The sequence below is a fragment of the Penaeus chinensis genome, chromosome 21 (genome assembly GCF_019202785.1).
Source record: "Penaeus chinensis breed Huanghai No. 1 chromosome 21, ASM1920278v2, whole genome shotgun sequence".
Lineage (NCBI taxonomy): Eukaryota > Metazoa > Arthropoda > Malacostraca > Decapoda > Penaeidae > Penaeus > Penaeus chinensis.
Window position 1 is genome coordinate 16,727,106 of NC_061839.1, and position 25,757 is coordinate 16,752,862.

At 51.6% G+C, this 25,757-nt stretch overlaps 1 protein-coding gene across 17 annotated transcripts in view; it reads right to left on the reverse strand.

The window, feature by feature from the left end:
- Nucleotides 1–25,757, reverse strand: part of LOC125036325 (homeobox protein extradenticle-like) — a 443,676-nt gene that overhangs the window by 35,483 nt on the left and 382,436 nt on the right. For all 17 annotated transcript variants that reach the window (XM_047628854.1, XM_047628858.1, XM_047628849.1 and 14 more), the window contains one exon: nt 9,667–9,905. In XM_047628854.1, the coding sequence (XP_047484810.1) occupies nt 9,667–9,905 (239 nt within the window). The remainder of the gene's footprint in view (nt 1–9,666; nt 9,906–25,757) is intronic.

Below are 25,757 nucleotides of genomic sequence, written 5' to 3' on the forward strand. Positions count from 1 at the left end.
CCTAGTCCTTTCTGTGAGCATTATTGTATCACTAGTGCCCCCCCACCTCCCCCCCGACCGTGTCCCTAGTCAGCCACCGCGGCTGAGAGGATAGGGAGAGGATAGGGAGAGGATAGGGAGAGGATAGGGAGAGGATAGGGAGAGGATAGGGAGAGGATAGGGAGAGGATAGGGAGAGGATAGGGAGAGGATAGGGAGAGGATAGGGAGAGGATAGGGAGAGGATAGGGAGAGGATAGGGAGAGGATAGGGAGAGGATAGGGAGAGGATAGGGAGAGGATAGGGAGAGGATAGGGAGAGGATAGGGAGAGGATAGGGAGAGGATAGGGAGAGGATAGGGAGAGGATAGGGAGAGGATAGGGAGAGGATAGGGAGAGGATAGGGAGAGGATAGGGAGAGGATAGGGAGAGGATAGGGAGAGGATAGGGAGAGGATAGGGAGAGGATAGGGAGAGGATAGGGAGAGGATAGGGAGAGGATAGGGAGAGGATAGGGAGAGGATAGGGAGAGGATAGGGAGAGGATAGGGAGAGGATAGGGAGAGGATAGGGAGAGGATAGGGAGAGGATAGGGAGAGGATAGGGAGAGGATAGGGAGAGGATAGGGAGAGGATAGGGAGAGGATAGGGAGAGGATAGGGAGAGGATAGGGAGAGGATAGGGAGAGGATAGGGAGAGGATAGGGAGAGGATAGGGAGAGGATAGGGAGAGGATAGGGAGAGGATAGGGAGAGGATAGGGAGAGGATAGGGAGAGGATAGGGAGAGGATAGGGAGAGGATAGGGAGAGGATAGGGAGAGGATAGGGAGAGGATAGGGAGAGGATAGGGAGAGGATAGGGAGAGGATAGGGAGAGGATAGGGAGAGGATAGGGAGAGGATAGGGAGAGGATAGGGAGAGGATAGGGAGAGGATAGGGAGAGGATAGGGAGAGGATAGGGAGAGGATAGGGAGAGGATAGGGAGAGGATAGGGAGAGGATAGGGAGAGGATAGGGAGAGGATAGGGAGAGGATAGGGAGAGGATAGGGAGAGGATAGGGAGAGGATAGGGAGAGGATAGGGAGAGGATAGGGAGAGGATAGGGAGAGGATAGGGAGAGGATAGGGAGAGGATAGGGAGAGGATAGGGAGAGGATAGGGAGAGGATAGGGAGAGGATAGGGAGAGGATAGGGAGAGGATAGGGAGAGGATAGGGAGAGGATAGGGAGAGGATAGGGAGAGGATAGGGAGAGGATAGGGAGAGGATAGGGAGAGGATAGGGAGAGGATAGGGAGAGGATAGGGAGAGGATAGGGAGAGGATAGGGAGAGGATAGGGAGAGGATAGGGAGAGGATAGGGAGAGGATAGGGAGAGGATAGGGAGAGGATAGGGAGAGGATAGGGAGAGGATAGGGAGAGGATAGGGAGAGGATAGGGAGAGGATAGGGAGAGGATAGGGAGAGGATAGGGAGAGGATAGGGAGAGGATAGGGAGAGGATAGGGAGAGGATAGGGAGAGGATAGGGAGAGGATAGGGAGAGGATAGGGAGAGGATAGGGAGAGGATAGGGAGAGGATAGGGAGAGGATAGGGAGAGGATAGGGAGAGGATAGGGAGAGGATAGGGAGAGGATAGGGAGAGGATAGGGAGAGGATAGGGAGAGGATAGGGAGAGGATAGGGAGAGGATAGGGAGAGGATAGGGAGAGGATAGGGAGAGGATAGGGAGAGGATAGGGAGAGGATAGGGAGAGGATAGGGAGAGGATAGGGAGAGGATAGGGAGAGGATAGGGAGAGGATAGGGAGAGGATAGGGAGAGGATAGGGAGAGGATAGGGAGAGGATAGGGAGAGGATAGGGAGAGGATAGGGAGAGGATAGGGAGAGGATAGGGAGAGGATAGGGAGAGGATAGGGAGAGGATAGGGAGAGGATAGGGAGAGGATAGGGAGAGGATAGGGAGAGGATAGGGAGAGGATAGGGAGAGGATAGGGAGAGGATAGGGAGAGGATAGGGAGAGGATAGGGAGAGGATAGGGAGAGGATAGGGAGAGGATAGGGAGAGGATAGGGAGAGGATAGGGAGAGGATAGGGAGAGGATAGGGAGAGGATAGGGAGAGGATAGGGAGAGGATAGGGAGAGGATAGGGAGAGGATAGGGAGAGGATAGGGAGAGGATAGGGAGAGGATAGGGAGAGGATAGGGAGAGGATAGGGAGAGGATAGGGAGAGGATAGGGAGAGGATAGGGAGAGGATAGGGAGAGGATAGGGAGAGGATAGGGAGAGGATAGGGAGAGGATAGGGAGAGGATAGGGAGAGGATAGGGAGAGGATAGGGAGAGGATAGGGAGAGGATAGGGAGAGGATAGGGAGAGGATAGGGAGAGGATAGGGAGAGGATAGGGAGAGGATAGGGAGAGGATAGGGAGAGGATAGGGAGAGGATAGGGAGAGGATAGGGAGAGGATAGGGAGAGGATAGGGAGAGGATAGGGAGAGGATAGGGAGAGGATAGGGAGAGGATAGGGAGAGGATAGGGAGAGGATAGGGAGAGGATAGGGAGAGGATAGGGAGAGGATAGGGAGAGGATAGGGAGAGGATAGGGAGAGGATAGGGAGAGGATAGGGAGAGGATAGGGAGAGGATAGGGAGAGGATAGGGAGAGGATAGGGAGAGGATAGGGAGAGGATAGGGAGAGGATAGGGAGAGGATAGGGAGAGGATAGGGAGAGGATAGGGAGAGGATAGGGAGAGGATAGGGAGAGGATAGGGAGAGGATAGGGAGAGGATAGGGAGAGGATAGGGAGAGGATAGGGAGAGGATAGGGAGAGGATAGGGAGAGGATAGGGAGAGGATAGGGAGAGGATAGGGAGAGGATAGGGAGAGGATAGGGAGAGGATAGGGAGAGGATAGGGAGAGGATAGGGAGAGGATAGGGAGAGGATAGGGAGAGGATAGGGAGAGGATAGGGAGAGGATAGGGAGAGGATAGGGAGAGGATAGGGAGAGGATAGGGAGAGGATAGGGAGAGGATAGGGAGAGGATAGGGAGAGGATAGGGAGAGGATAGGGAGAGGATAGGGAGAGGATAGGGAGAGGATAGGGAGAGGATAGGGAGAGGATAGGGAGAGGATAGGGAGAGGATAGGGAGAGGATAGGGAGAGGATAGGGAGAGGATAGGGAGAGGATAGGGAGAGGATAGGGAGAGGATAGGGAGAGGATAGGGAGAGGATAGGGAGAGGATAGGGAGAGGATAGGGAGAGGATAGGGAGAGGATAGGGAGAGGATAGGGAGAGGATAGGGAGAGGATAGGGAGAGGATAGGGAGAGGATAGGGAGAGGATAGGGAGAGGATAGGGAGAGGATAGGGAGAGGATAGGGAGAGGATAGGGAGAGGATAGGGAGAGGATAGGGAGAGGATAGGGAGAGGATAGGGAGAGGATAGGGAGAGGATAGGGAGAGGATAGGGAGAGCAAGGGAGAGGATAGGGAGAGGATAGGGAGAGGATAGGGAGAGGATAGGGAGAGGAAGGGAGAGGATAGGGAGAGGAAGGAAGAGGATAGGGAGAGGAAGGAAGAGGATAGGGAGAGGAAGGAAGAGGATAGGGAGAGGATAGGGAGAGGATGGGGAGAGAGAACGGGGAGAGGAAAGGACATGGCTGAGCGTGGGTGGAAAAGGGAAGAAGAGAACGTGAGGTGAGGAGGGGCGACAGGGAAACTGGGAAAGAGAACGTGGATGGCGGAAAAGAGGGGGTTTGGGGAGGAATGCGAGCGAGGACGTGGCTGAGGGAGGGAAAAGAGGGGAGGAGATGGTTTGGGTGCAGGAGGGAGACGGGGAGAGAAAGGGAGATGATAGGGCGATACGGGGACGATGACAACAGCGTAAAGAATCGAAAAAAAGTGGAGAGAGGAACATTGACGAGGAATGGAAAATGACGTGATGATGAAGTAAAGAAAGGAGGTGAAAATCATAGATAGGGAATGAACAAGAGGGAGAGAAGGACACGGGGCGAAGAGAGACGGGAGATAGGAGCACCAGAATGAGAAAGGGAGGCTGGGGAAGCTGCGAGATTTGAAGAGATTAGTGGAGCTAGAGACGGGCGAGAACGAGTCGGCCTGGGCTCGCGGGAGAGACGGTATGTAGGGAAAAGGGTCACAGATGGGGCGAGGAAGGCAAGGCTTAAACAGCGAGAGGAGCCGTTTCAGAGGCCGCCGGTGTCAAGTACCAAGAGTCAAGCTGGAGGTGGGGATCTTTTGCCTTCCAGGGGATAAAACCCAGTGACAAGGCTGTACACACCCAATACCATCGAAGCTACAAAAGTGACTGCTGACTACACTGATGCTCCTACAAAAGACAGCACGCCGAGAGACACAAGAATACCGCCACAGAGCCACCGGAATCGAGCGAGCGGCGGTGGAAGAGAGAGCCTGAGACAATATCGGCTTTGTTTCCGAAGTCGAAGGTCCTCGCGGGATATTATGAAATGCGGGTGCAAGTGTCCGTAGACTTTCAGTTGCAGGACGTTCAGAATCCCCTCTTCAAAGGCGTTTCCCCGGGGTACCAGGCACGCAGTCATCGCAGGGCGAGAGGCATTACTCCAATGTACTCGGCTGTCGATCTTGGTCGCGATTATTACTGACATACTCGACTAAATGTAGTTCGCAATATTAAGGATAATAAAACCGTTTTGAGAACACGGCGAATAAATCAAGAAGTCAACAACTCTATAAATAAAGTAGATCATACACCATAAGGAGAAACGAGAGCAAAAGAAATACTCAAGGAGAAACAAACAGACAAACACAGACAAACAGACAGACACAGATGACAGCCGCGCTACCGCCGCGAGTATCAGGGCTGGCGGCGTCCTCTTCCTCCCCAATCGAACGAGAACAATCTTGGGCGCTTCGGCCGAAGTCTTCTGCTGAACATAAATTACGGTCACGAAAACCATACCGAGTCAGGCTTCGGCATCTTCACATTCAATCTCGGAGTTCATTTTGTGATGGCATCGCTTTGCTGCACGACGCGGCGGCCGCTCCTTGGAGGGAGGGAGGGAGGGAGGGAGGGAGGGAGGGAGGGAGGGAGGGAGGGAGGGAGGGAGGGAGGGAGTGGAGGGAGGGAGTGGAGGGAGGGAAAGAGGGAGTGGAGGGTAGGAGGGAAAAGGGAGTAGAGGGAAGGAGGAAGAAAGGGAGGGAGGATGGGATGAAAGAGGGAGTGAAGGGAAGGATGGAAAATGGAGTAGAGGAAAGGAGGAAGGAAAATAGGGAGGGAAAGAGGGTGGAAGGTAGGAGGGAGGGAAAGAGGGAGGAAGGGAAGGAGGAAGCAGGGAGGGAAGGATGGCATGAAATAGGACGGGAGAGAACATGGCATGTCGGAGATGGGAAGGGGAGAGGGAGCACGGGAGATGGTAAAAGCGAAAGGAAGGCGAGAGGGAAAGGAAAAGAAGGGATAAAGAAAAAAAAAAAAAGAATTGGGAGAGGAAAGGGGAGGGAGAGGGAGGGGAGAGAGAGAGGGAGAGGGGAGAGAGAGAGGGAGAGGGGAGAGAGAGGGAGAAGGGGAGAGGGAGAGGGAGGGAGAAGGGGAGAGGGGGAGAGAAAGAGAGAGAGAGGGAGAGAGAGAGAGAGAGAGAGAGAGAGAGAGAGAGAGAGAGAGAGAGAGAGAGAGAGAGAGAGAGAGAGAGAGAGAGAGAGAGAAGAGAGAGAGAGAAAGAGAGAGAGAGAGAAAGAGAGAGAGAGAGAGAGAGAGAAGAGAAAGAGAAGAGAGAGAGAGAGAGAGAGAGAGAGAGAGAGAGAGAGAGAGAGAGAGAGAGAGAGAGAGAGAGAGAGAGAGAGAGAGAGAGAGAGAGAGAGAGAGAGCTCAGGGGACAGGGTGGAGTATGTAGCCGGGGTGGAAGGCGCAGAGTATTTGAAGAAAGTCAACACGAAATCACTAGAAAATGTGTTTATTTGGGAGTAAAGGCGCGAGACGAATGGCGATGTAAAAGGGAGCAAATTTCGCCGAGAACCTTCTTGATGGCCGAGAGTAAATAAAACTAAAAATATGACATATGATTTCCGTAAAAGTGTAGTAATGCTACCATGAATTAAACCTCACACATCGGGCTATAACTGGACAGTGTCCTCGGCCCCCACGCTCACCGCTGCCTGCGCCTCAGACACAAGAAATCGCTGTACCTTTTTTTGTCATTTTAACACCCGCGATAGAAACCGAAGCCGGTGTTCGGATCATCCAAACAATCCGAAATTTACGGCCCACATTTAAACAGACACGGTGAAAACTCTTAAAGGGAAGCGGAAGACCTGGGCAGCCCAGACCAACAGGTAACGACAATAACATTAAATAAGGCAACAACCACAACACGGCCTTGCCACGCCACTATGCAAAGAATTCCATATACGTTGACAAGGCTCGAAGGGGAGATATGGCATGGGGGGAAGGGAGACAAGGGACACAGAGGGAAGGAAGGGGAGGGGAAGACGAGGGAGACAGAGGAGGGGGAGGAGGAGAACGACTCGCTCTGAAGGGAAATGCGAAGCGCAAGAGGCACACACGGAGAGACAAGAGGGAGCAGGAGGGAAAAACTGCTTGCGCCATGGAACTAGAAACGGAATTCGAAAAAAGAGGCAGAGAGTAAGTAAGAATAAAGAGAGAGGGATAGAGAGAGAAAAAAAGTAGCTGGCAATAACTGTAACGGGTGAAGCATAGGCACCATAATGTAAATGTTAAGACTGTGGAAAAAGAGAACGGTTCTAATATCCCAAGCCAAGAGTAAAGCACGAGGGGAAGCCCTTAGGAAGGCTTCACGTAAAATATGGAGCAACGAAGGAAGGCAGGAAGGAAGGGAGGAAGAAAGAAGGAAAGGAAGGAAGGAAGAAAGAAAGAAACGAAGGAAGACAGGAGGGAACGAAGGAAGACAGGAGGGAACGAAGGAAGTAAAGAGGGAACGAAGGAAGTAAAGAGGGGACGAAGGAAGGAAAAAAGGAAAGAAAGACACGAAGAAAGGAAAGAAAAAAGGAAAGAAATAAACGAGATGCCAAAAAACCTCCGGAGAAGCCTATGGAAAGCGTCTGAAGTGGAGGCGCTGGCTCGGGATTAGGATTAGGCGCGGGCGAAAGAGGGAAGGAAAGGCACACAGAAAAAAAGGAAAGAAAGAGGGTAGAGGTGAAGAACGAGAAACAAAGTAAGGTTTAACTACAGGAGGCGAGATAAGGAGCGAAGAGGGGAAAAAAAAAAGATAAAAGCTGAAAGAAGGGGGGAATTGAGGGGGGATGTAAAACAAAAGAAGCATAAAATCAAGTCAAAATGTTCATGAAGATGGAGATGTGACATTACTGGGTTAAGAGGCACGAACAGCTAAAGAGGGTGAGGGAGAGAAGAGGAAGAGGAGGAGCAGCAGGAGGAGAAAGAGAGGGGAAACGGTAGAGTAGGAGGGAAAGGAGGAAGAGGGGTAAGCGGTGGAGAGGGGAGACGGGAGAGGGGGAGCGGGTGGCAAGGCGAAGGAGAGGAGGGGAAGGAAAGTGAAGGTCAAGACATCGAGTCAGCGGGGAAACTAATACTGACCCTCAAGTATACCATAGAAAGCAGATAAAATGAAAAGGGGGTGTAATATAAAAACGAGAGAGAGAGAGAGAGAGAGAGAGAGAGAGAGAGAGAGAGAGAGAGAGAGAGAGAGAGAGAGAGAGAGAGAGAGAGAGAGAGAGAGAGGGGACGAGTAGGGGCAGGAGTGAGGGGAGGTGGGAGAGATGAGGCACAAGATATAGAGACGAGGACAGGGATACAGACAGAGAGGGATGAGAGCCGTGTAAAAAATAAAAAGTGTGTTACATGAGCGGATGAAAGAGTGTATACAAGTGTGTTGACCCTCCATAGCAGGAGCCCCGACCTGGATTTCCCCATGATTAATGAAGGACATTTCTACGACCTGGGGGGAAAATGGAAAGGGAAAGGCGAGGGGAATCCGTCTTCGAGGGGTTTCGCTGCCAGATCTGGATCCCCTCGCGAAGCTGCTGCACTCCAACACCAGCCCAATACTCCCGTCGGATGAGGGGAGGCGGGGAGGAGGGATGAGAGGTGGGGAGGAGGGAGGACAGGCGGGGAGGAGGGAGGAGGGGGAAAGGAGGGGGAAGGGAGGCGAGGAGGGGGAAGGGGGTAAGAGGACGGGGGGGGGGGAGGTGCTAGAGGAGGGGGAAGAGGCTGGGGTAAAAGGAAGGTGAAGGGAAGAGGAAGAGGAGGGAGAGGAGACGCAGATTAAGGTACGCGGTGAAATCAGCTCGAAAGAAGAGGGAAGTGCAATAGGCTACCGGAGAAAGACGGGAAAGAAGAATTAAAAGAATGTAGTGTGAAGTGCGTGCGTCAGCGTCCGTGAACGATGCGGGTAGCGAGCGGGCGCGGCGACGGAGATAATGAGGCCCGGTATCTGGTGTCACGGCCCCTCGGGATGCTGCGGGGGTCAGGTAGGATGCCGAGGTGCAATAATTAGTGCGCAGCTACAAATGATGCCACTTAACGGGAAGCCGCTTGCTCGCGCCCCTCGCCCCCACCCCCTGTCTTTCTCAACCATCCCTCACCCCACGCCCGCCCGCCCTCCTCTCCTTCCCCATACACGCAGGTGAATGGAGTGGCAACGCAAGACTACGGGAGCAGTGGGCGGCGGCGCGTGAAAATCCCCAGCGTGGAATGGCACTGCTCGCCGCCCGCCGAATCTCCCGCACAAAACGAATGGCAGCACTTCATAACAGCCCCACTCAGCCCCGAGCCCACTCCATTACGGCCACTTCGCCCCCGCCGCCGCCCCCCCCGCGCCTCGATGCTCACTCCTTCGCCGGCCTCCCCCCTCCCTCCCCAGCACCCTTCTTCCCTCAATGCATCCTCCACCCCACTCGCTCCTCCCCAACTTTCTTTACAATTCTCCCTCGCAGTCCCCACCCCCTTTCTCTTCCCTTCCTTACGCCAACCAATCCTCCTATCCCGTTCCCACCCCCTCCTGCCTCCTCAGTGATGACGACGGCGGTGGTGAGGGTGGAAGTGGTGACGGAAATGGTTGTGGTGACGCGGGATCCATTAGCAGGACAAGGGTGGCGGCGCGTGTGCTCAATATCTCAACGTCGGGGGGGAAAGCTACCTCCCCCCTCCTCCCCATTCCCCTCGCCCGCCGCCGCCTTTGTGCCGCCGCCCGGGAAGAATATGAAGTAAGTCATTAAGCGTCTTGGCTGGGTTTTATCATTGGCGGACGCCATTTCTCCCCGTCGCCAGCGAAGACATCCATCCGTGGCGCGTAAATCGTCTTTCGGGTCGGGTCGGGTCGAGCTGGGCCGGGTCAGGGTCGGGGCGCGGCGGTAGCAATTCTCCCGGTCTCTGCTATTCGACATCTTTGATGACTCTAGCGTTTTTAGCTCAGGCTTAGAAGAGCTTGATATAAAACAAGACCTTGTAAAAAGTACCCTCATGTATATCGACACTTCGTATTTACTATCTCCTAATAGTAACTCAAGTGCAGAAATGATCACGCAAGTGGAAGCTGCCATTTATTTCATCTGATCAACCTCCGGGCCTTTCGATTTTCTCCGCCCAAACATCTTATCTCGGTGCCATTCGATTTCAGCATATTCTGCCGCCCGCATCTGATCTTTTCCTTGAGTGGGAAAGCTAGATAAATGGGCTCCTTCCCTCTCTTTTAACCTACACCTGAAAACAGCAGGTAAGAATACAACTTACCTGTTCGTATTTCTCGAGCTCTTGGTGGTATATCTGTCTGATCTGGGAGAGCTTAGCGCGGTAATCTGAATGCTCGATGGCGTTGTCTCCGGCACCTGCTGCAGCCGAGGCGTTTGCTGCGGCTCCCGCCCCTCCGCCCTTCTCGGGGCCCGCCACACCCTCAGCGATCAACATGTTGTCCAGGCGCATCAACTGTGGGTCCGGGGGCTCCTCCTCCTGAGTGTTCCGCAGCGACAACACTGAAAAGACAAAAGGGAAATATTATTTTCATGGACAAAACATCTGACGGTCGAGGATATAAGGCTTGGCACGACCACCATTCTGCGGGTCGAGAGCAGAGTGAGGGCCCTCTATGCAGCCCCAATAGCCACACGGGTGGCCTTGGGGTGGAGCTCAAATATGAGGAAAAGATGCCAATAACGACTGTGGAGACAGTTGCTTAGAAACAAGGCAGGACAGGAAGCAATGATTTTCAGAATCAAGTACAGGTAAGGTATGGGCGAATACAGGAGAGGGCGAGGGAAAGGAGGGGGAGCTAAGGGGGGGGGGGGAGGGCTAGGAGAGGAAGGGAGGAGTCTGGTAAGAGCATGGCGGCCGTACATCAGTGTGACATATGAGACAGGTAATAGCCCCTCTTTAGTTCACTGTTTAATCAGCAAGTCCAGAAGTTGGGTATACCAGCGATTATTGTGATAATAAATATGAGGCTGCTGTGTAACCTTCCGCAGGTATAACTCACTCCTTCCACACAAATCTGTTCCCCGACACATATTCACACTTATAACTGAATCCAGGAACATATATTTGGTCAACGGGAGGTGGAAGGGGTGGACAGGAAGAGAGAGGAGGAAGGAGGGGAAGAGGAGGGAGGAAGAGAGAAATATGAATGGATGGATGGATGCATGAGACGAGGGAAGGAGAGAAGAGGTGGGAGCGTGAGGGAGGGAGGGAGGGAAGGACAGGGAGGAGAGAGAGAGAGAGAGAGAGAGAGAGAGAGAGAGAGAGAGAGAGAGAGAGAGAGAGAGAGAGAGAGAGAGAGAGAGAGAGAGAGAGAGAGAGACGAAAGAGAGAGGGGGGGGGGGGTGATATGAAGCTTGGAAAAATACTGAATGACAGAGGAAAATAAGACGATCCAGTGAGTATGGGCAGCACGGCAATGCCCCGGGGAGGCATGAAGCAATGGCGAGGAGACGAGGGGATGGCGTGAATACTACGATAATTAACTGTGTTCTTAATGCGTCCGGCGAGTCACAGTGAAGCATGGGGGGGGGGGGATAAAAGGGAGGGGAGAGGGGGGAGAGCGCGTGTACAACAAACCAGCAAGCTTGATGGACAAAAGCTAACATAACATTGGCGGTGCGACCTTCGCGAACTTTACGATACAAACTCCCTCCAAACGAGAGAAACTTCAGCTTACTTCCGATGATTGAGAAGCGTATTTCTTGACCACGGGGCGTGGGCAGAGTAGCTTATTTATACACGTTAGACAACAACCACGCACCACGACTAGCAACTCCCGCCAAGGGACAAGAACCACCATCATCGGGGGGCATAGAGCGGGGGTTCGTGAGGGGGAGGGGGGAGGTTACAAGAACTCCTGTGGGTGTCGTACAGCCTCCCCCCTCCCCCCCTCTCCCCTGCAGAGTTCCCACGACGGCAGCCCCAGACCGTGGACAAGTGAAGAATGACTCCATGACACGCTAGCCTTACGCTAACTCACACACCTGCCACTCCTCCCTCTACATCAATGTTTCACTCTTAACCTTTCACTCTAGCTTCCATCCCGACACCAAATGCGCTGTATCATACACTTAACCACGCTGTGTCTTACCCTTGCTATATTCAGAGACCCTCGTCAATGCTTTAATCTGATGTTGCATCCCAGGCGTACCCTAGTGCGTCGGCCCTTTTTTTCGACTCCAGCTGTATGCTAATGATTCCTTCTCCTCCTCGCTGTTTTCGTCCTGTTCTACACTAGTACTCCACTCGTGCTGTACTTAAACGTCACTTGCAGCAAAATACCCGACTTACGGATGCGGAGACTTTGTTTGAAGTGGAAAATGAGTCTAACGGGTATGCAAGCTGCATAATAACGGCATCAGAGGGCACTTGGCCGGAGCAACGTAAGAACAGAGTCGGCAAGGTGGGGCGAGTGAAGTGAAGGGGCCGAGAGGTCAGGTGCAAGGCCCGGCCGTTCGTTTGGGGCACATGGAAGGTGAGGGGGTATGGGGGATCGAGGAGGAGGAGGAGGAGGAGGAGGAGGAGGAGGAGGAGGAGGAGGAGGAGGAGGAGGAGGAGGAGGAGGAGGAGGAGGAGGAGGAGGAGGAGGAGGAGAAGAAGAAATAGAAGAAGAAGAAGAAGAAGAGAAGGAGGAAAAGAAGAAGGAGGAGGAGGAAAATGAGGAAAAGGAGGAGGAGGAGGAGGAGGAGGAGGAGGAGGAGGAGGAGAAGGAGGAGGAAAAGCAAGAATAAAAGGAGAAGGAGGAAAGGGATGAATAAAAGGAGGAGGAGGAGAAAGAGGATAAGTAAAAGAATAAGGAAAAGGATGAGGGAGAAGAGGGAAAGAAGCAAAGGAAAAAACCGAGCGAGCGTCGTGCAGGCTAGGGAGAGTAATCCAAGGTAAGGGACAAAGCTCGAGGGCGAGGAAGTCTGGCGAAGGGAGGCTCCCCTCCCCGGTTAATAAGTTTAATAAGGCCACAGTGACTGCGGGCGGGTAAATTAAAGGTCCTGAGACGCGCGTTGCAACGTATTGGAGACATGCACCCCCCTCCCCCACCTGGAGGGATCAGGTCGGCACGCACGGGAACTCGGACATTATCTCGCCGCACTGCTGCCGTCATGCATCTGCTTCGCTGCTGCTGCATTCTTGCACTGTCTGGGTCACTGCTAAGCACTGCTCTAATGCCTTCGTCTGCTTCATTGTTGCAAATATCGGGTATCTTATGCAAGTAAGCTTACTACTTCCCTTTATTTTCACACTAAAGTTGTTTGAATATATTATTTGCGTATGGCGTGGCACTATTCTGTTCTTCAACGGCGACCATAAATTAAATGTGTGATTTTTTTGTTCCTATGAATGATTCCATAAAGGGACTTCCTGGAGTATATACATCCTTAATGACTTACGTGTCAGTGACAATTGTTCTGGCCACAAAGCAAAGAAGAAGAAAAAAAATAGGAAGAAAGAAAAAGAGAAAACACACACGCGAAAAAAATGGTGACACGCCACCTATTCCGCCCGGGTTATATGGCGGTTATGCCCTTCTGGATCTCCCATTCTCTCACGTGGGCCCATAAATACCATCATCCTTTCATTACCCGGGAGGCGGATATCAAGGGGAATGAGGCATGACAGATTGATCCCAACATATCATTCCATCGGCCCCGAGGGCTCCCCGGAGTACCTTGCAGCTTTTGTTTTCCCGGCAACCGACGTCGGCGAGGAAGTGCCATGGCGTGGGGGCTTCGCTTCGTTCATCGCCTCCGCTCAGCACCTGGGAAGGGCGAGGGTTTTCATTTGGTCATTTCACTGCATTTAAGATACTGAGATGACCAATGGGGGTTTGTCTAGACTTTACAGCTGATGAGACTTAAAGCCTTTTTCGATGTAGCAGTGAAGTCCCTAAAATACCTGCTGACATCGGTCTGCTATCAGCGACACGCGGGGACGAGTTGAGAGTAACGAACCAACTACCATTTTTAAAAAAGTCCTCTTCAAGCTCCTACACTTCCAATGCCTTCAGGGGCGACATCGCACGCCACATTCTGTGAAGTAAGATCTAGTTTACCGTTAGCAGTGCCGTGCACGAGAGCCTTCGGGCGCATGTGGGTTATCACTCTCTACCCCCGCAAGAATGAGAGCGTGGCAGTTTTGACAGGCGGGGTATGATTTCCATCTTTCATATAACCCGGTCACGGAAACTGATGGTTATACCGGGAGCGGCAGCTACAGAGTGTCGGGGGGACCTCGCTATGCCGGCACAGGGCACTGGGCGACCGCGAAATGCGTGTGTGGGCAGGCCAACCGGGGTATTAGATCAAGCATGATTGTTGAAACCCGGAATGGGAATCGAGGATGACATTCCAGGGCCGGCGGGGGGCGAGCGACACTAGGGAGGCCTGATTGCTGGCCGCCCTCACTCTGCTGACCACAACTTTCCTGTCATCGCAGAATCCATCACACATGAAGGGCACAACCCATTATACAAAAAACCGGCTAAGAACAATCAGCCACACGCGAGCTTTCATGTCTTCCTCTGGACTGATATTGCAGCTGGCAACAGAGTAGGAGGCCGAGAGAGGGGGGAAACAAGAGTGCGAGGGCTAGTCAGGGGTCAAAGCACCGGGCTGAAGGAAATGCTCACAGGGCGAGCGCGAGCAGCACCCAGCACGTGACCACTCCGAGCGACGCACACCAGCACGCCCTAATGTTTCCACCTGGAGAGGGAGTGGGGGGGGGGGGTGATAAAGGGGGGTATAACCAACACGCTCCCTCGCTATTCGCTATCCACAGATGACTCCTAAGATCTCATGCTTATTTTCAATTTATATGAAAATGTGAGTGTAAAAAGTACACAGTGAAAACTCCCCTCCCTCTCTGCGACGCAAAATGGGAGGCTCTTTGGCACTATAATAATGGAACTGACATGTGCATGCAACTTACTCGCCCTCTGTATTACACTGGGGTGTGTACTATCAAGCACTGCTTCTTGCCTCCTTCCCTCACGCTGCTGCTTGTACCCTTACATTCAGTAAAATGACCACCCTTCTATTCATCCCACGTTCTGAAATTCATTGTTTGTCTTACCAGGAACAAACACCCCTCCTCACACTGCACGAGAGTTAAAAAAAAGGCAAGACACAGGAATCTAAAAACGGCAACATGAACCGAGCGCGGCGGAGTGGGACAGCATGATGGCGCGAGGTTTACAGCGCGGTGTGGATAAATCCCTCATTGTCCAGCTGCGTAAATCACAATAATGTAAGTGGCTTCCCATTACCCCCTGTGGCGGCCCTAACTCACCCGCCGAACCCAGCCTCATCAACACACAAACAAATACTCCGCCCGCAATCACACGCTCAAAATAAGCTTTTTACGACGGATATACGACGCTGATAATTATTGATACTTCCATCGCCACGTTTGGCTGGAAGGGGGCGGGTGGGGCGCATTTTTAATATTCTCTCATGAATCTGTCAGAGCAGGGATTCTGCGAGCCACTGTGTCTGTCTGTATGGAAGACTGGCAATTTGGTAAAAGGATGTAAATAAAAGTATAAATATGTATAGGAGAGGAGGAGAGCAGACAGACAAAGCAGATGAGTTCTACCGCGGTCTACAACGAGCCTGAGCACGCGGCCTACACCCGCTTCCAAGGCACGGGCTACTCCCATCAATGCACGGACTACCACCATCAAGACACGGGTCGCCACCACAAAGACGGTCGTAAAGCCTCGCTACCACAATCAGCGGGCAGTAACCGGCGACTTTACGGTCATCACACGGCCACAAGAGAGCATTAGAATCCCGCTTTACCTACTAGCACATCACAGGCGTCTCGAGAGCAACAGGAGACTCACTCTGCCCTCCTCCTGGTCCTCATTTTCTCTCCTCGCTTTCCTTGCGACGTCCCCCTTCAACTCCCCGCTTTCCTTCTCAAGTCTCCTTCTCCCTCCCCGTTCCTTTCTTCCTCCCACTTTCCTTCTTTTACTTTCGTTCCTTTACTTTTCTGTTTTTCTCCCACTGTGACCATCCCAAGTTCGCATGCCTCATGTTCCATGTAACTCGCTCTCCCTGAGTGCTAATAAAGCGAGGTCCCGCGGTCCGGCGTCTGAGGAATCGCAAATGCCACTGTGAAAGTACCTCTGCTGCATATAAACCTCCAAGGAGTGACGTCACAGCGCACGGCTGATATTTAGTAATCATGCGACAGGAGGAGGCCATTGTAGACAGCGTGTCGCCTGAGAGTGACGTCAACTCCTGGCAGGTGACAAGGCCACTGGGGTCATAAAAGTCAAGTAATGCCGCGTCTGCCTATGGTCGCCCCTTTTTCGCTTTACCCGCAATGATATACGCTTCGGGTCCGGCTAGTTATGGATCAATATTCAAAGGCCACTTACTCATTCTGTCTACGTCTCTCTCTCTCTTTGAGCTAAGTATGTATGGCTATGTGCAAGTTTATATACATACATGTGTGTATATAAATATGCGTGTGAGTATGTGTGTGTGTGTATGTATGTATGTATGTATGTATGTATGTATGTATGTATGTATGTATGTATGTATGTGTGTAATTATGTATGTGTATGTAAATGCATATGCATGCTTGCATGTATGTATGTATGTATGTATGTATGTATGTATGTATGTATGTATGTATGTATGTATGTATGTATGTGTATGTATGTATGTATGTATGTGTATGTGTATGTGTATGTGTATGTGTATGTGTATGTGTATGTGTATGTGTATGTATGTGTGTGTATCTATCTATCTACCTATCTATATATATATATAGATAAACAGAGTGACAGATTAATAGATGTTACACACAGATATGTATGTAATAAATGAATAAATAAATGAATGAATGAATGAATGAATGAATGAATGAATAAATAAATACATTAATTAATAAATGTGTGTGTGTGTGTGTGTGTGTGTGTGTGTGTGTGTGTGTGTGTGTGTGTGTGTATGTGTGTGTGTATGTGTATGTGTATATGTGTGTGTGTGTGTATATATATACACGCACACAAACATTTTGTGTGTGTGTGGTGTGTGTGGTGTGGTGTGGTGTGGTGTGTGTGTGCGCGCGTGCGTATGTGTGTATACATACATACATACATACATACATACATACATACACACACACACACATATATATACATATACATACATATACACACACACACACACACGCATATACGATTATAAATTCTCTAAATATTTTAATTGGTATATTTCCCTACTCCCAAAGAACTGCCTTATTGCTAATATTTCCTAGCTGGCAGTTCCAACACCAGCCTTCCTATTTGAGAAGCGTACGCCCATGTGCAGGCCCCACTCCCCCCCCTCCCCCTCCCCCTCCCCCTCCCTGGCTGGACAGAGCGGATGGACAAGGGGATGGCACTAGGCGGTGGGCGGGTGGGGGGGGGGGTTAAGTGCCATCCCGGTGTCCCCTTCTTGGCCCTCCCTCCCCCCCTCAGAGGAGGCGGCTGGAGCGAGAGTCTGACAGACAGATGCCATTAGCGATACTGATGGCGCTCGCGGCCTTATCTCGCTTTAAAGTGTAATGGCTCGAAAGACTATTAATTTCAGTGTTTTTGTCCATCACATTGTCGACTGCCTTAATTATTGTGCGGGAACTCGGGGAGGGAATCGCATCTTGGACCACATTAGGAACATCCCATTACCCTTTTTGTTGGAGCCTCAGTAAGGAAGGGAAGTAATGAGAGACGAGAAAAAAATGCGAGAGAGAGAGAGAGAGAAAAAAAAAAAAAATATATATATACGTTTCTACAAAAGCAAAACGATCGCCCGAGTCTACCATTGTTTTATGAGCGTACTCTTTTCCCTTCTTATTCTTCTTCTTTCCCTTTTCCCTTACCTCTTCCCTCTTCCCCTCTCATTCAAATATGACACTCTAGAAACAAACAGGCTGCACCAAGAGTACTCCGTAAATAAAACACGAGGCACAAAAAACAAACAGGTAGCCCTCGTACTCCCTCTCCCCCTCCCCCGCGCAAAGCAAGAATGAACCGCGCTGCGCCAAGCGTCTATGCTCGGCGCCGCCACACCTCTCGCCTCACCAAACAAACAAGCCATCGTATACACTACAATCTAAATAAACTGACATCCCGGAGACGGCGAAAAAATTACCAATACTAACCCTAAACGAAAGGCAGACGCCCGTAGGCCTAGCAACGGGATATACCCACGGCCTCGCTAAATACCTTGAGGTCGGCTCCATTCATCATACATAATGGCTCGTGTCCATCACAACACCTTATGCACGGGGCTGGGTATATACTGGAGGATGAAGGTAGTGTAGGGTGCAGGCGCCTCAGTGAGTAAGTCAGTAAGCGGGAGAGGGAGAGGTAGAGGGAGGGAGGGAGGGAGGGAAGAAGGGAGGGAGGGAGGGGGGGAGAGGGGGAGAGGGGGAGAGGGGAGAGAGGGAGAGAGGGAGAGGAGGGAGGGAGGGGGAGGGGTGAGGGTGAGGGTGAGGGTGAGGGAAAGGTAGAGGGAGGGAGGGGGTGAGGGTGAGGGTGAGGGAAAGGTAGAGGGAGAGGGGAGAGGGGAGAGAGAGAGAGAGAAAGAGAGAGAGAGAATAAAGAGAGAGAGAGAATAAGAGAGAGAGAGAGAGAGAGAGAGAGAGAGAGAGAGAGAGAGAGAGAGAGAGAGAGAGAGAGAGAGAGAGAGAGAGAGAGAGAGAGAGAGAGAGAGAGAGAGAATATTTCGCGCGCGTGCGCGCGTGCGTGTGTGTGTGTGTGTGTGTGTGTGTGTGTGTGTGTGTGTGTGTGTGTGTGTGTGTGTGTGTGTGTGTGTGTGTGTGTGTGTGTGTGTGTGTGTGCGCGTATGCGTGTGTGTGTGTCGGTCTGTACGATGAACACAATGAAGCTGATTTGGGGTGTGAGGATAGTAGTTTCCGCAACGATAGTTTCGAACACACACAAAACGCAGTCACCTCACATTATGCTGTCTACTTCCATGGCCTCTTCTAACTCTGTCCTTGATTGCTCCAAGTCTTCTCCGTTTTCTCATGCATCTTTTCTCTCTTGCCCTTCTCTTTTTAACCTACATTTCCCACCTTCCGTCTCCCCCTTCCTCCCCGAGTGTCCGAGGAGGGCGACCATCCATTACTCGACCGGAAGCCCCGGGATGGGCGTGAGACTGCCGCCCCTCCTCGCGACCTCCTCAAACCCCTGTCTCATCGCGTCGGGGGCTGGTTTGTCAACCGCCAATCACCAGATGCTTACTCTAACACTACCCCCCACCCTCGCCCACCACCGAACTGAAGAGTAACAACTACAACCTCTGAACAGGAGAACAGTGCCAAAGCCTTTGCCAGTGCCTTCGCCGAGAGCCTTGATCGGCGTCGTTTCGATGCCAGAGCAAGTATTCAAATGGCTGTTGCCCTTGAAGAGCTTGGCCAATCAGTGACTGCTGTCTCAGGACAAACAGGCAGCCGAATCTGTAGAGGCTTGTCGCTGAAAGCTTCTGCACTCGGGTGCATAAGGGTCTGGCCATGGGGAGAGGGGGAGAGGGAGGAGCGTGTCCCTGTGCAGGGAGGGGGGAGTGGCAGAAGGAAGATTAATAGTTTCCCAGTCATTTCACTCGTACAGACCGGGAGAGTCGAGAGGTGCCAGGGATCAGTGGAACAGTTGGACGGGGCGCACCACATGCAAACCCACAGGAGTTAAACGCACGCACGCTTTTCCATAGTCTGTAATGAAACACCCGTAATTTCGCTACTTTTGAAGCAAAGCTGTAATCGACAGATTCATCAGAATGTAAAATTATTCTATACCAGATAATCATAATGACTGATGGAGGCTGTATAACGCAGCACAGTGCCTGAGTGAGGGCGAACTGGTTACATACAGGCACAGTGCTGGCCCAACGTACACCTCGCGTCAGAATGCACCAGATGATCTCGTAGAAGACAGCAGAGCTATCAACCGACGACGAGAGTTTCTCCAGGGAGCTAACACAACTCCCGTGGCACTGTCAGGAGGGACAGTAACGGCGAGGGCGCGTCGGGCCTAGGCAGAAGTCAGAAATTGAAAATCGAAATAAGTATCGAGGATTGGATGTCGAGGGGGGAGGGGTGCGCGGTCATTATTTAGGGAGAGAAAAAATCGTTATCTTCCCATGTTCCGCGCGAGGGGTGAATCCCTGCTGGAGAGAAGAAGGGGGCGAGGGCGAAGCCCGACCGCCGCTGCCGGGTTCAAACCAACCTCTCTTTATCCTAAAAAAAACCTCGTTATAATGGCGATGGCACTGCTCGTCATTACCCCGAGTCTGCTGGCTCCGGCCGCCATCCCTCCCTCCCGTCGCCGCCTCGCGCTCGTGCTGGCGCGGAGGCTGCAGCTCCCGCGCGCTTTTTGTCGGCACCAGCCACAGTTTGGCATCAATTTTCAGAGCCCTTCAAAGACTTTCCATGGCCCAATAAGCCCCGTCCGCCCCTACCCATCTCCTCGTTGCGCCACCATCTGGAATCGAGCAAAATGCCCTGATAAACACGTGGCACAGACAAACAAAGAAGAGCTGGCAGCGAAGGCGAAGGGAGCAAGCGGCGCCCACTCGAATGCTGGAGATGGTGCGAGAAATGAAATGTGAGCGAAGGACCGAGGGGGAGAGGGAGGGGGAGGAAGAGGGCGGTGGGGAGGGAAGCGGGGAGCGGCAGAGGGGAAGAGGGGGAAGCGGGGCAGGAGAGGGGAATGAGGGGATGGGAAGGCGACTGCGCTCCTGAATTTTTAACGCGAAATTTGTATCCGAAATTCATGAGGTGAAATGCGGACGGCAGGAACGGCGCTGGAGGGGAGCAGCTCGCCCGAAGGGACAGAAAGCCAAGAGGTAAACAGCTCGGCGAAGGGAGTCGGGATCAAACAGCGCCGTGCCTTCTCCCGCTTTCCTCCAGCGTGCCGAGTAAGGCGTGCTCGAGAATAATTACTTACTTTATTACTATATAAACCAGGTTTAATGCACTCTTCTCTGCATGTCGCGCTTCCACCTAAGAAGCAGAATCATATCTCCCCGCGTTAAAATGGCCGTAACGCCTCTTCATAGTCGACAAACCCCGACAGAAACGCTTCGTGCATCGCCTTTGCGCCGACGGACGCCTTCGTCCCCACAGCGTCGGGTCAGAGGTCCTGGAGGGTCGAGCGGCCGTGGGAGGACAGTAGGCCTAAGCGTCGTGATGTAGTGGGCCGGCGTATCTGTCGTGCAGGTCACGTGCGGCACTAAGTAGAGTAGCAACACCTTGGCCAGGCGCTATCACGAGCCTGGGCCGGTCACCTTTAGACACACACACCCACACCCCCTCACTCCCTCGCATCCACACCCACAATAGCACCAACACCCAGACACACTTACACTCAAACACACTCATTCTCTCTGAAATCTCTGACGAAGATAAATATGTACTGCTTGTACTACTTCCTACTTCCACATTTTCATCAATCCTTCCTTATACTATTGCATTTTAGTTTACTGTTGCGTCAGTAGTACAATAGGTTTGCTGCTGTGAAGGGGATAGCGCCAGCGGTGAAAGCACATTTAGCAAGTACGTAACTTGTGCTTTCACCGCTGGCCATTCAAGTCAGTCATACAAGTTCCGGCCATGAAACCATTTTTTGTTGTCATAATTTCCATATAAATTTCTTCCATTTTTTTCTCTCTAAGCAATCATCCTTCCTGAGAAACTAAGTTAACCTTACTTTCTGAGCCTAACGCTTAAGTTTCCTCTCCCCTATTCATCCCAGCAAACAATGCACGAGCTCCTCCCTCTCAGCTCGCCCGGGAAACGTTTGGAAACGTTTTTTTAAATTCAGCGGCGGCGGCAGAGACGGATGGCGGGAGAGATTAGCTGTAGGGGCCGCTGTTCATTACCACATTTTTCTCCCGCCGCGAGCTACAGTCGCATCCACTTAAGGGTGAACGTGACTTCCCTTGTCATTTTCTTATACCATCCACTTAAGGAAATCCATTAATTTTTTTCGACTTTTGTAAAAATGCGCCCATTTTTTCTCTATCGGGCAGCGGGCGTGTTAATTTTAAGCGCGAGGAGGAAGACGGACACAGCGCCGGAGTTCCTTGTATCGGGGTGCGCTACAGCGGAGTCCCACTTCATCTTTCCTTCTCGCCGAGTCTCTCCCTCTCCCCTATTCGGTCTACTTCTCTCCCCTTTACACCGACGCTAGATTTAAATGTGGCTTTCCCGAATTGCCGGCAATATAACAAACAGACGATGCTTACCGGACTGACAGGGCGTTTGAGATCTACAAGGGAGACATTGACTTCCTTTGAGAATCACTGCAACTGCTAGGGATATGGAGATACGTGGCCGCGAATTGGGCAAGGTAAATCGGATGGATATTTCGCAATTAATAAACGCTAAACGGATCAGCACCAGAGATGCAGATGCTCGCCTTCGCTGCGTTATCTCGGAGACGTTCTGCACCAGCCTCCGACTTTGTCACTCACGCTCCTCTGACCTCCACAAAGATGCAACCGTAGGATCCCTCGGGTCGACCTGCCGCTAATTTGATTGCGAGTCGCGTGCAGGCGGCGAAGTGAGGGACGGCGCCCCCCCCCCTCCTCCTGCTCCTCTGACGTAGGCCTGCCTGTATCTCCCCTGTGTGGGGGAGCGGAACAGGAGCGGGAAGGTGTGGATATCAGCCAGGACGAGGGGAGCGAGGAGGGGAGAGCGGAGGGGAGGCCGCCGCCGGGAGATGGAGAAGAGGCTTAGCAAGCTTAAAAATAGCCCGCCGAAAGGATCCACCTTCCCAGCGCTTCATCTCGGCTGGAGCCTACAAGGGGAAGTCGTTAAGAACGTGGCGGGGGAAGAGCCCTCGCGAGAAGAAACAGAATGATACAGATGATACAGACTCGCAAAGCACTTGCGCATCCAGTGCAAGGCAGCTGACACAATCAGCTATAAACTACAGCCACTAAGGCAAGAACATTTAACATTGAGTTCGGATGGGTACAAAGGTCTTCAAGAAAAAAAAAAATAATAATAATAAAAAATAAAATAAATAAAAAAAGAATCACAACCACACTTGCACGCACGCACACAGTCACTCACTCTCTCTCTCTGTCTCTCGCGTGGGTGTGTAGTGAGCGGAAAAGGAAAGACATCGGAACTGTGATGAAGAGCCGCGCGAATGCTGGTGTAAAAATAATGAGAGGGGATGGAGCACTAGAGATGACACAGAAGAGGGGAGTTCGAGGGGAACAAGAGAGGAAATAAAGGAGGACGCAACTGCGCCTACCATACGATAAGAAGAAGAAAAAGGGAAAGAACCTGGGGGTGGGTGGGTGGGGGGGAGGAGGAGGAGGAGGAGGAGAGGAGGAGGAGGAGGAGGAGGAGGAGGAGGAGGAGGAGGAGGAGGAGGGGAGGAGGAGGGGGAGGGGGAGGAAGAGCGAGGAGGGGGACGAGGAGGGGGGGGGAAGAGCGAGGAGAGGGAGGGGGAGGAGGAGGAGGAGGGGGAGGAGGAGGAGGAGGAGGAGGAGGAGGAGGGAGGGAGGGAGGGAGGGAAAGAGAGAGAGAGAGAGAGAGAGAGAGAGAGAGAGAGAGAGAGAGAGAGAGAGAGAGAGAGAGAGAGAGAGAGAGAGAGAGGGAAAGAGAGAAGAGAGAGGGAGGGAAAGAGAGAGAGAGAGGGAGGGAAGAAGAGAGAAGAGAGAGAGAGAGAGAGAGAGAGAGAGAGAGAGAGAGAGAGAGAGAGAGAGAGAGAGAGAGAGAGAGAGAGAGAGAGAGAGAGAAAGAGAGAGTGGAAATGGGCGGGTACGGATTTAGGGTTAGGGAGACAATGAAAGAAGAGGAAACAGAGAAAGGGGGCGGGAACGGAGAGAGACAAGAGAGAGAGAGAGAGAAAGAGGAAAAAAAAAGACAGAAGAAAAGGGGAAGGCAGACATAGAGAGGCAACAAGAGAGAAGAGGGGAAAGAAGGAGGGGGAGAGGGGGAGAGGGAGAGAGGGGGTTACAAAGAGAAGCAAAAAGAGAGGGAAGAGAGGCGGGAGGGGGAGACAAAGGAAGCTTCCCCTCAGTTGAAACATGAGACTCGCCGAGGGTAAAATTTTCTTTATATCTAAACGGACCGGCATCGGGGCGACGGACGCCTTTATTTATGATGCTGCAAGTCTCCTTTCCTCAGACCGAGAGAAAAAAAAAATCTTTCCGAAATAAAAATCCGTATCAGAGTTTCTTAGCTCTTTATATCTCGACGTAATTCATATTTATTTTTCTTCTCCCCCACCCCCACCCCCCCACCCCTAAAAAAAAAAAAAAATACAATACGCCGATTTTCAACGTCTGAATTTTGGATAGATTTTTTTTTTTTTTTTTTTTTTATTTTTTTTAAGCTTTTGAAAATAATGTATTAGAATCTCTGGAATTTGGGTATGAGTGATATATTCCGTTTTCCAATTTCATGCATTAAAGGGGAAACGCAAATCTTTTATTACAAGGACCTTAATTAACGCGACCCGATGTTGTTGAAATGGCTTAACGATCTTTTCTTCATGTTTACAAGGGTATTTGTGAATGGATTGGAAGGGGAGAAGATGAGGGAATGGGGGGGAGGGGGGCGGAGAAGGAGAGAAGAAAAGGAAAAAGAAAAATGAAAGAACAACTATATATATATATATATATATATATATATATATATATATATATATATATATAGAGAGAGAGAGAGAGAGAGAGAGAGAGAGAGAGAGAGAGAGAGAGAGAGGGGAGGAGAGAGAGGAGAGAGAGAGAGAGGAGAGAGGAGAGAGAGAGGGAGAGAGAGAGGAGAGAGAGAGAGAGAGAGAGAGAGAGAGAGAGAGAGAGAGAGGAGGGGGGGAGGGGGATAGGAGGGAGAGGAAGAGGAAGAGAGAGAGCGAGTTTTGAAGGAGCACAAAGAAAGAAAACGACAACGCAGCGCGAGTGAGAAAACGGCATGGGCGGCTCCCCGACGAGGCGTGAGCGTGGGTGACCCCTCCGCCGGATCTCTCAGCCACAACCTTTCTGGAAGGATAATAATAATGGCGTGACTTGCACTTCTCGCTCGCCCCTGCCCGCGCCCACCTGGATATCGCCGGACGACACAGGACTCGGGGTGTCAATCTGCCGAAGACGAGGCTGGTCCGGATAAGCGGCAGAGAGCGTCCGGGTTGGACGATGGGCGGCGGTTCCTCGGCAGCACGGGACTTTGTAGCCAATTCGCTTATCACTTTATATCTCCAATCTCACCCCGTCTCCTCAGCGAAGGATTGGATTAATATTTTTCAAATCTCACACTATATATGAAAAATTAGGCCGACGTTTTACCGTTGCAATATCTATTCGTCACTAAGATATAAATTGGTTTCCTCTCGCTCGCAGCCAGAGTGTCTGCTTCGTGTCAAATCAACAGCGGGCAGAGCGGGGCAATACTGGTTTCCCTAGAAGCGCGTCCTTCAGATTAGATGCACCGGCAAGCTCCTGTACCTGCCTCCCACCCCTCCCTCCCAACCCTCCCTCCTCTCCCCTCCTCTCCCCTCCCCTACCCTAACCCCGCTTCCGCCCTTGACTGCTATCCTCGGTTTCATTATGCTAGGCATCCTCATCCATCTCTAGACGTCAAAGACCTCATACTTCTTTTTTTTTTTATCTCTTGTCCAAAACTACTTTCTCTCTGCCCCTCTGCAAGGCTCACCCCCGACATCGGCGAAAAAGGACGTCAAATCCCGCAGGCTTCAGGTCGTGAACCATCAGTCCTCGCATAAACCTTTTATTACTTATCTGCCTGAGTACGGCTGGAATGCTTGCTCTTCGGGACAAACCTGGAAAGAAGAAAAGAAATGTTGTTAGGCACGTTTTAAGGCTGTACACAGAACTATACATTCCATATAAATGAACAGGCAATAATGCTAGCTTAAAAATACACGGAAAGTTCACAAGGCCTCTAAAGACTACATCACTCTATCAGCACAAATGCTCCTATATCGCACTAGGGCCATGGGTGTCAACATACAACTCAGAAGTCTCAGGAATACCATCACCATCAATAAGACACATATAAACGCAAACCACACACACACACACACACACACACACACACACACACACACACACACACACACACACACACACACACCCGACGTGGGGTGGGGGGTCCGAGAGGCAAGCCACATAAATATCTTGGGCTGACACGGCCGATTACAGGGTCTGCCTGATTTACTCTGCTCGCTATGACCCAAATCCTGCAAAAATCCCACCCACGACCTCGTTACCCACATGTTATTACGCTACATATATCATCCGGGCTCTCCTTCTTGCGCCCTCCCTATACACCTCCTCCGCCGCAAAAATGGAAAAATAACAAAATACAAAGATGGGGAGCAAAGG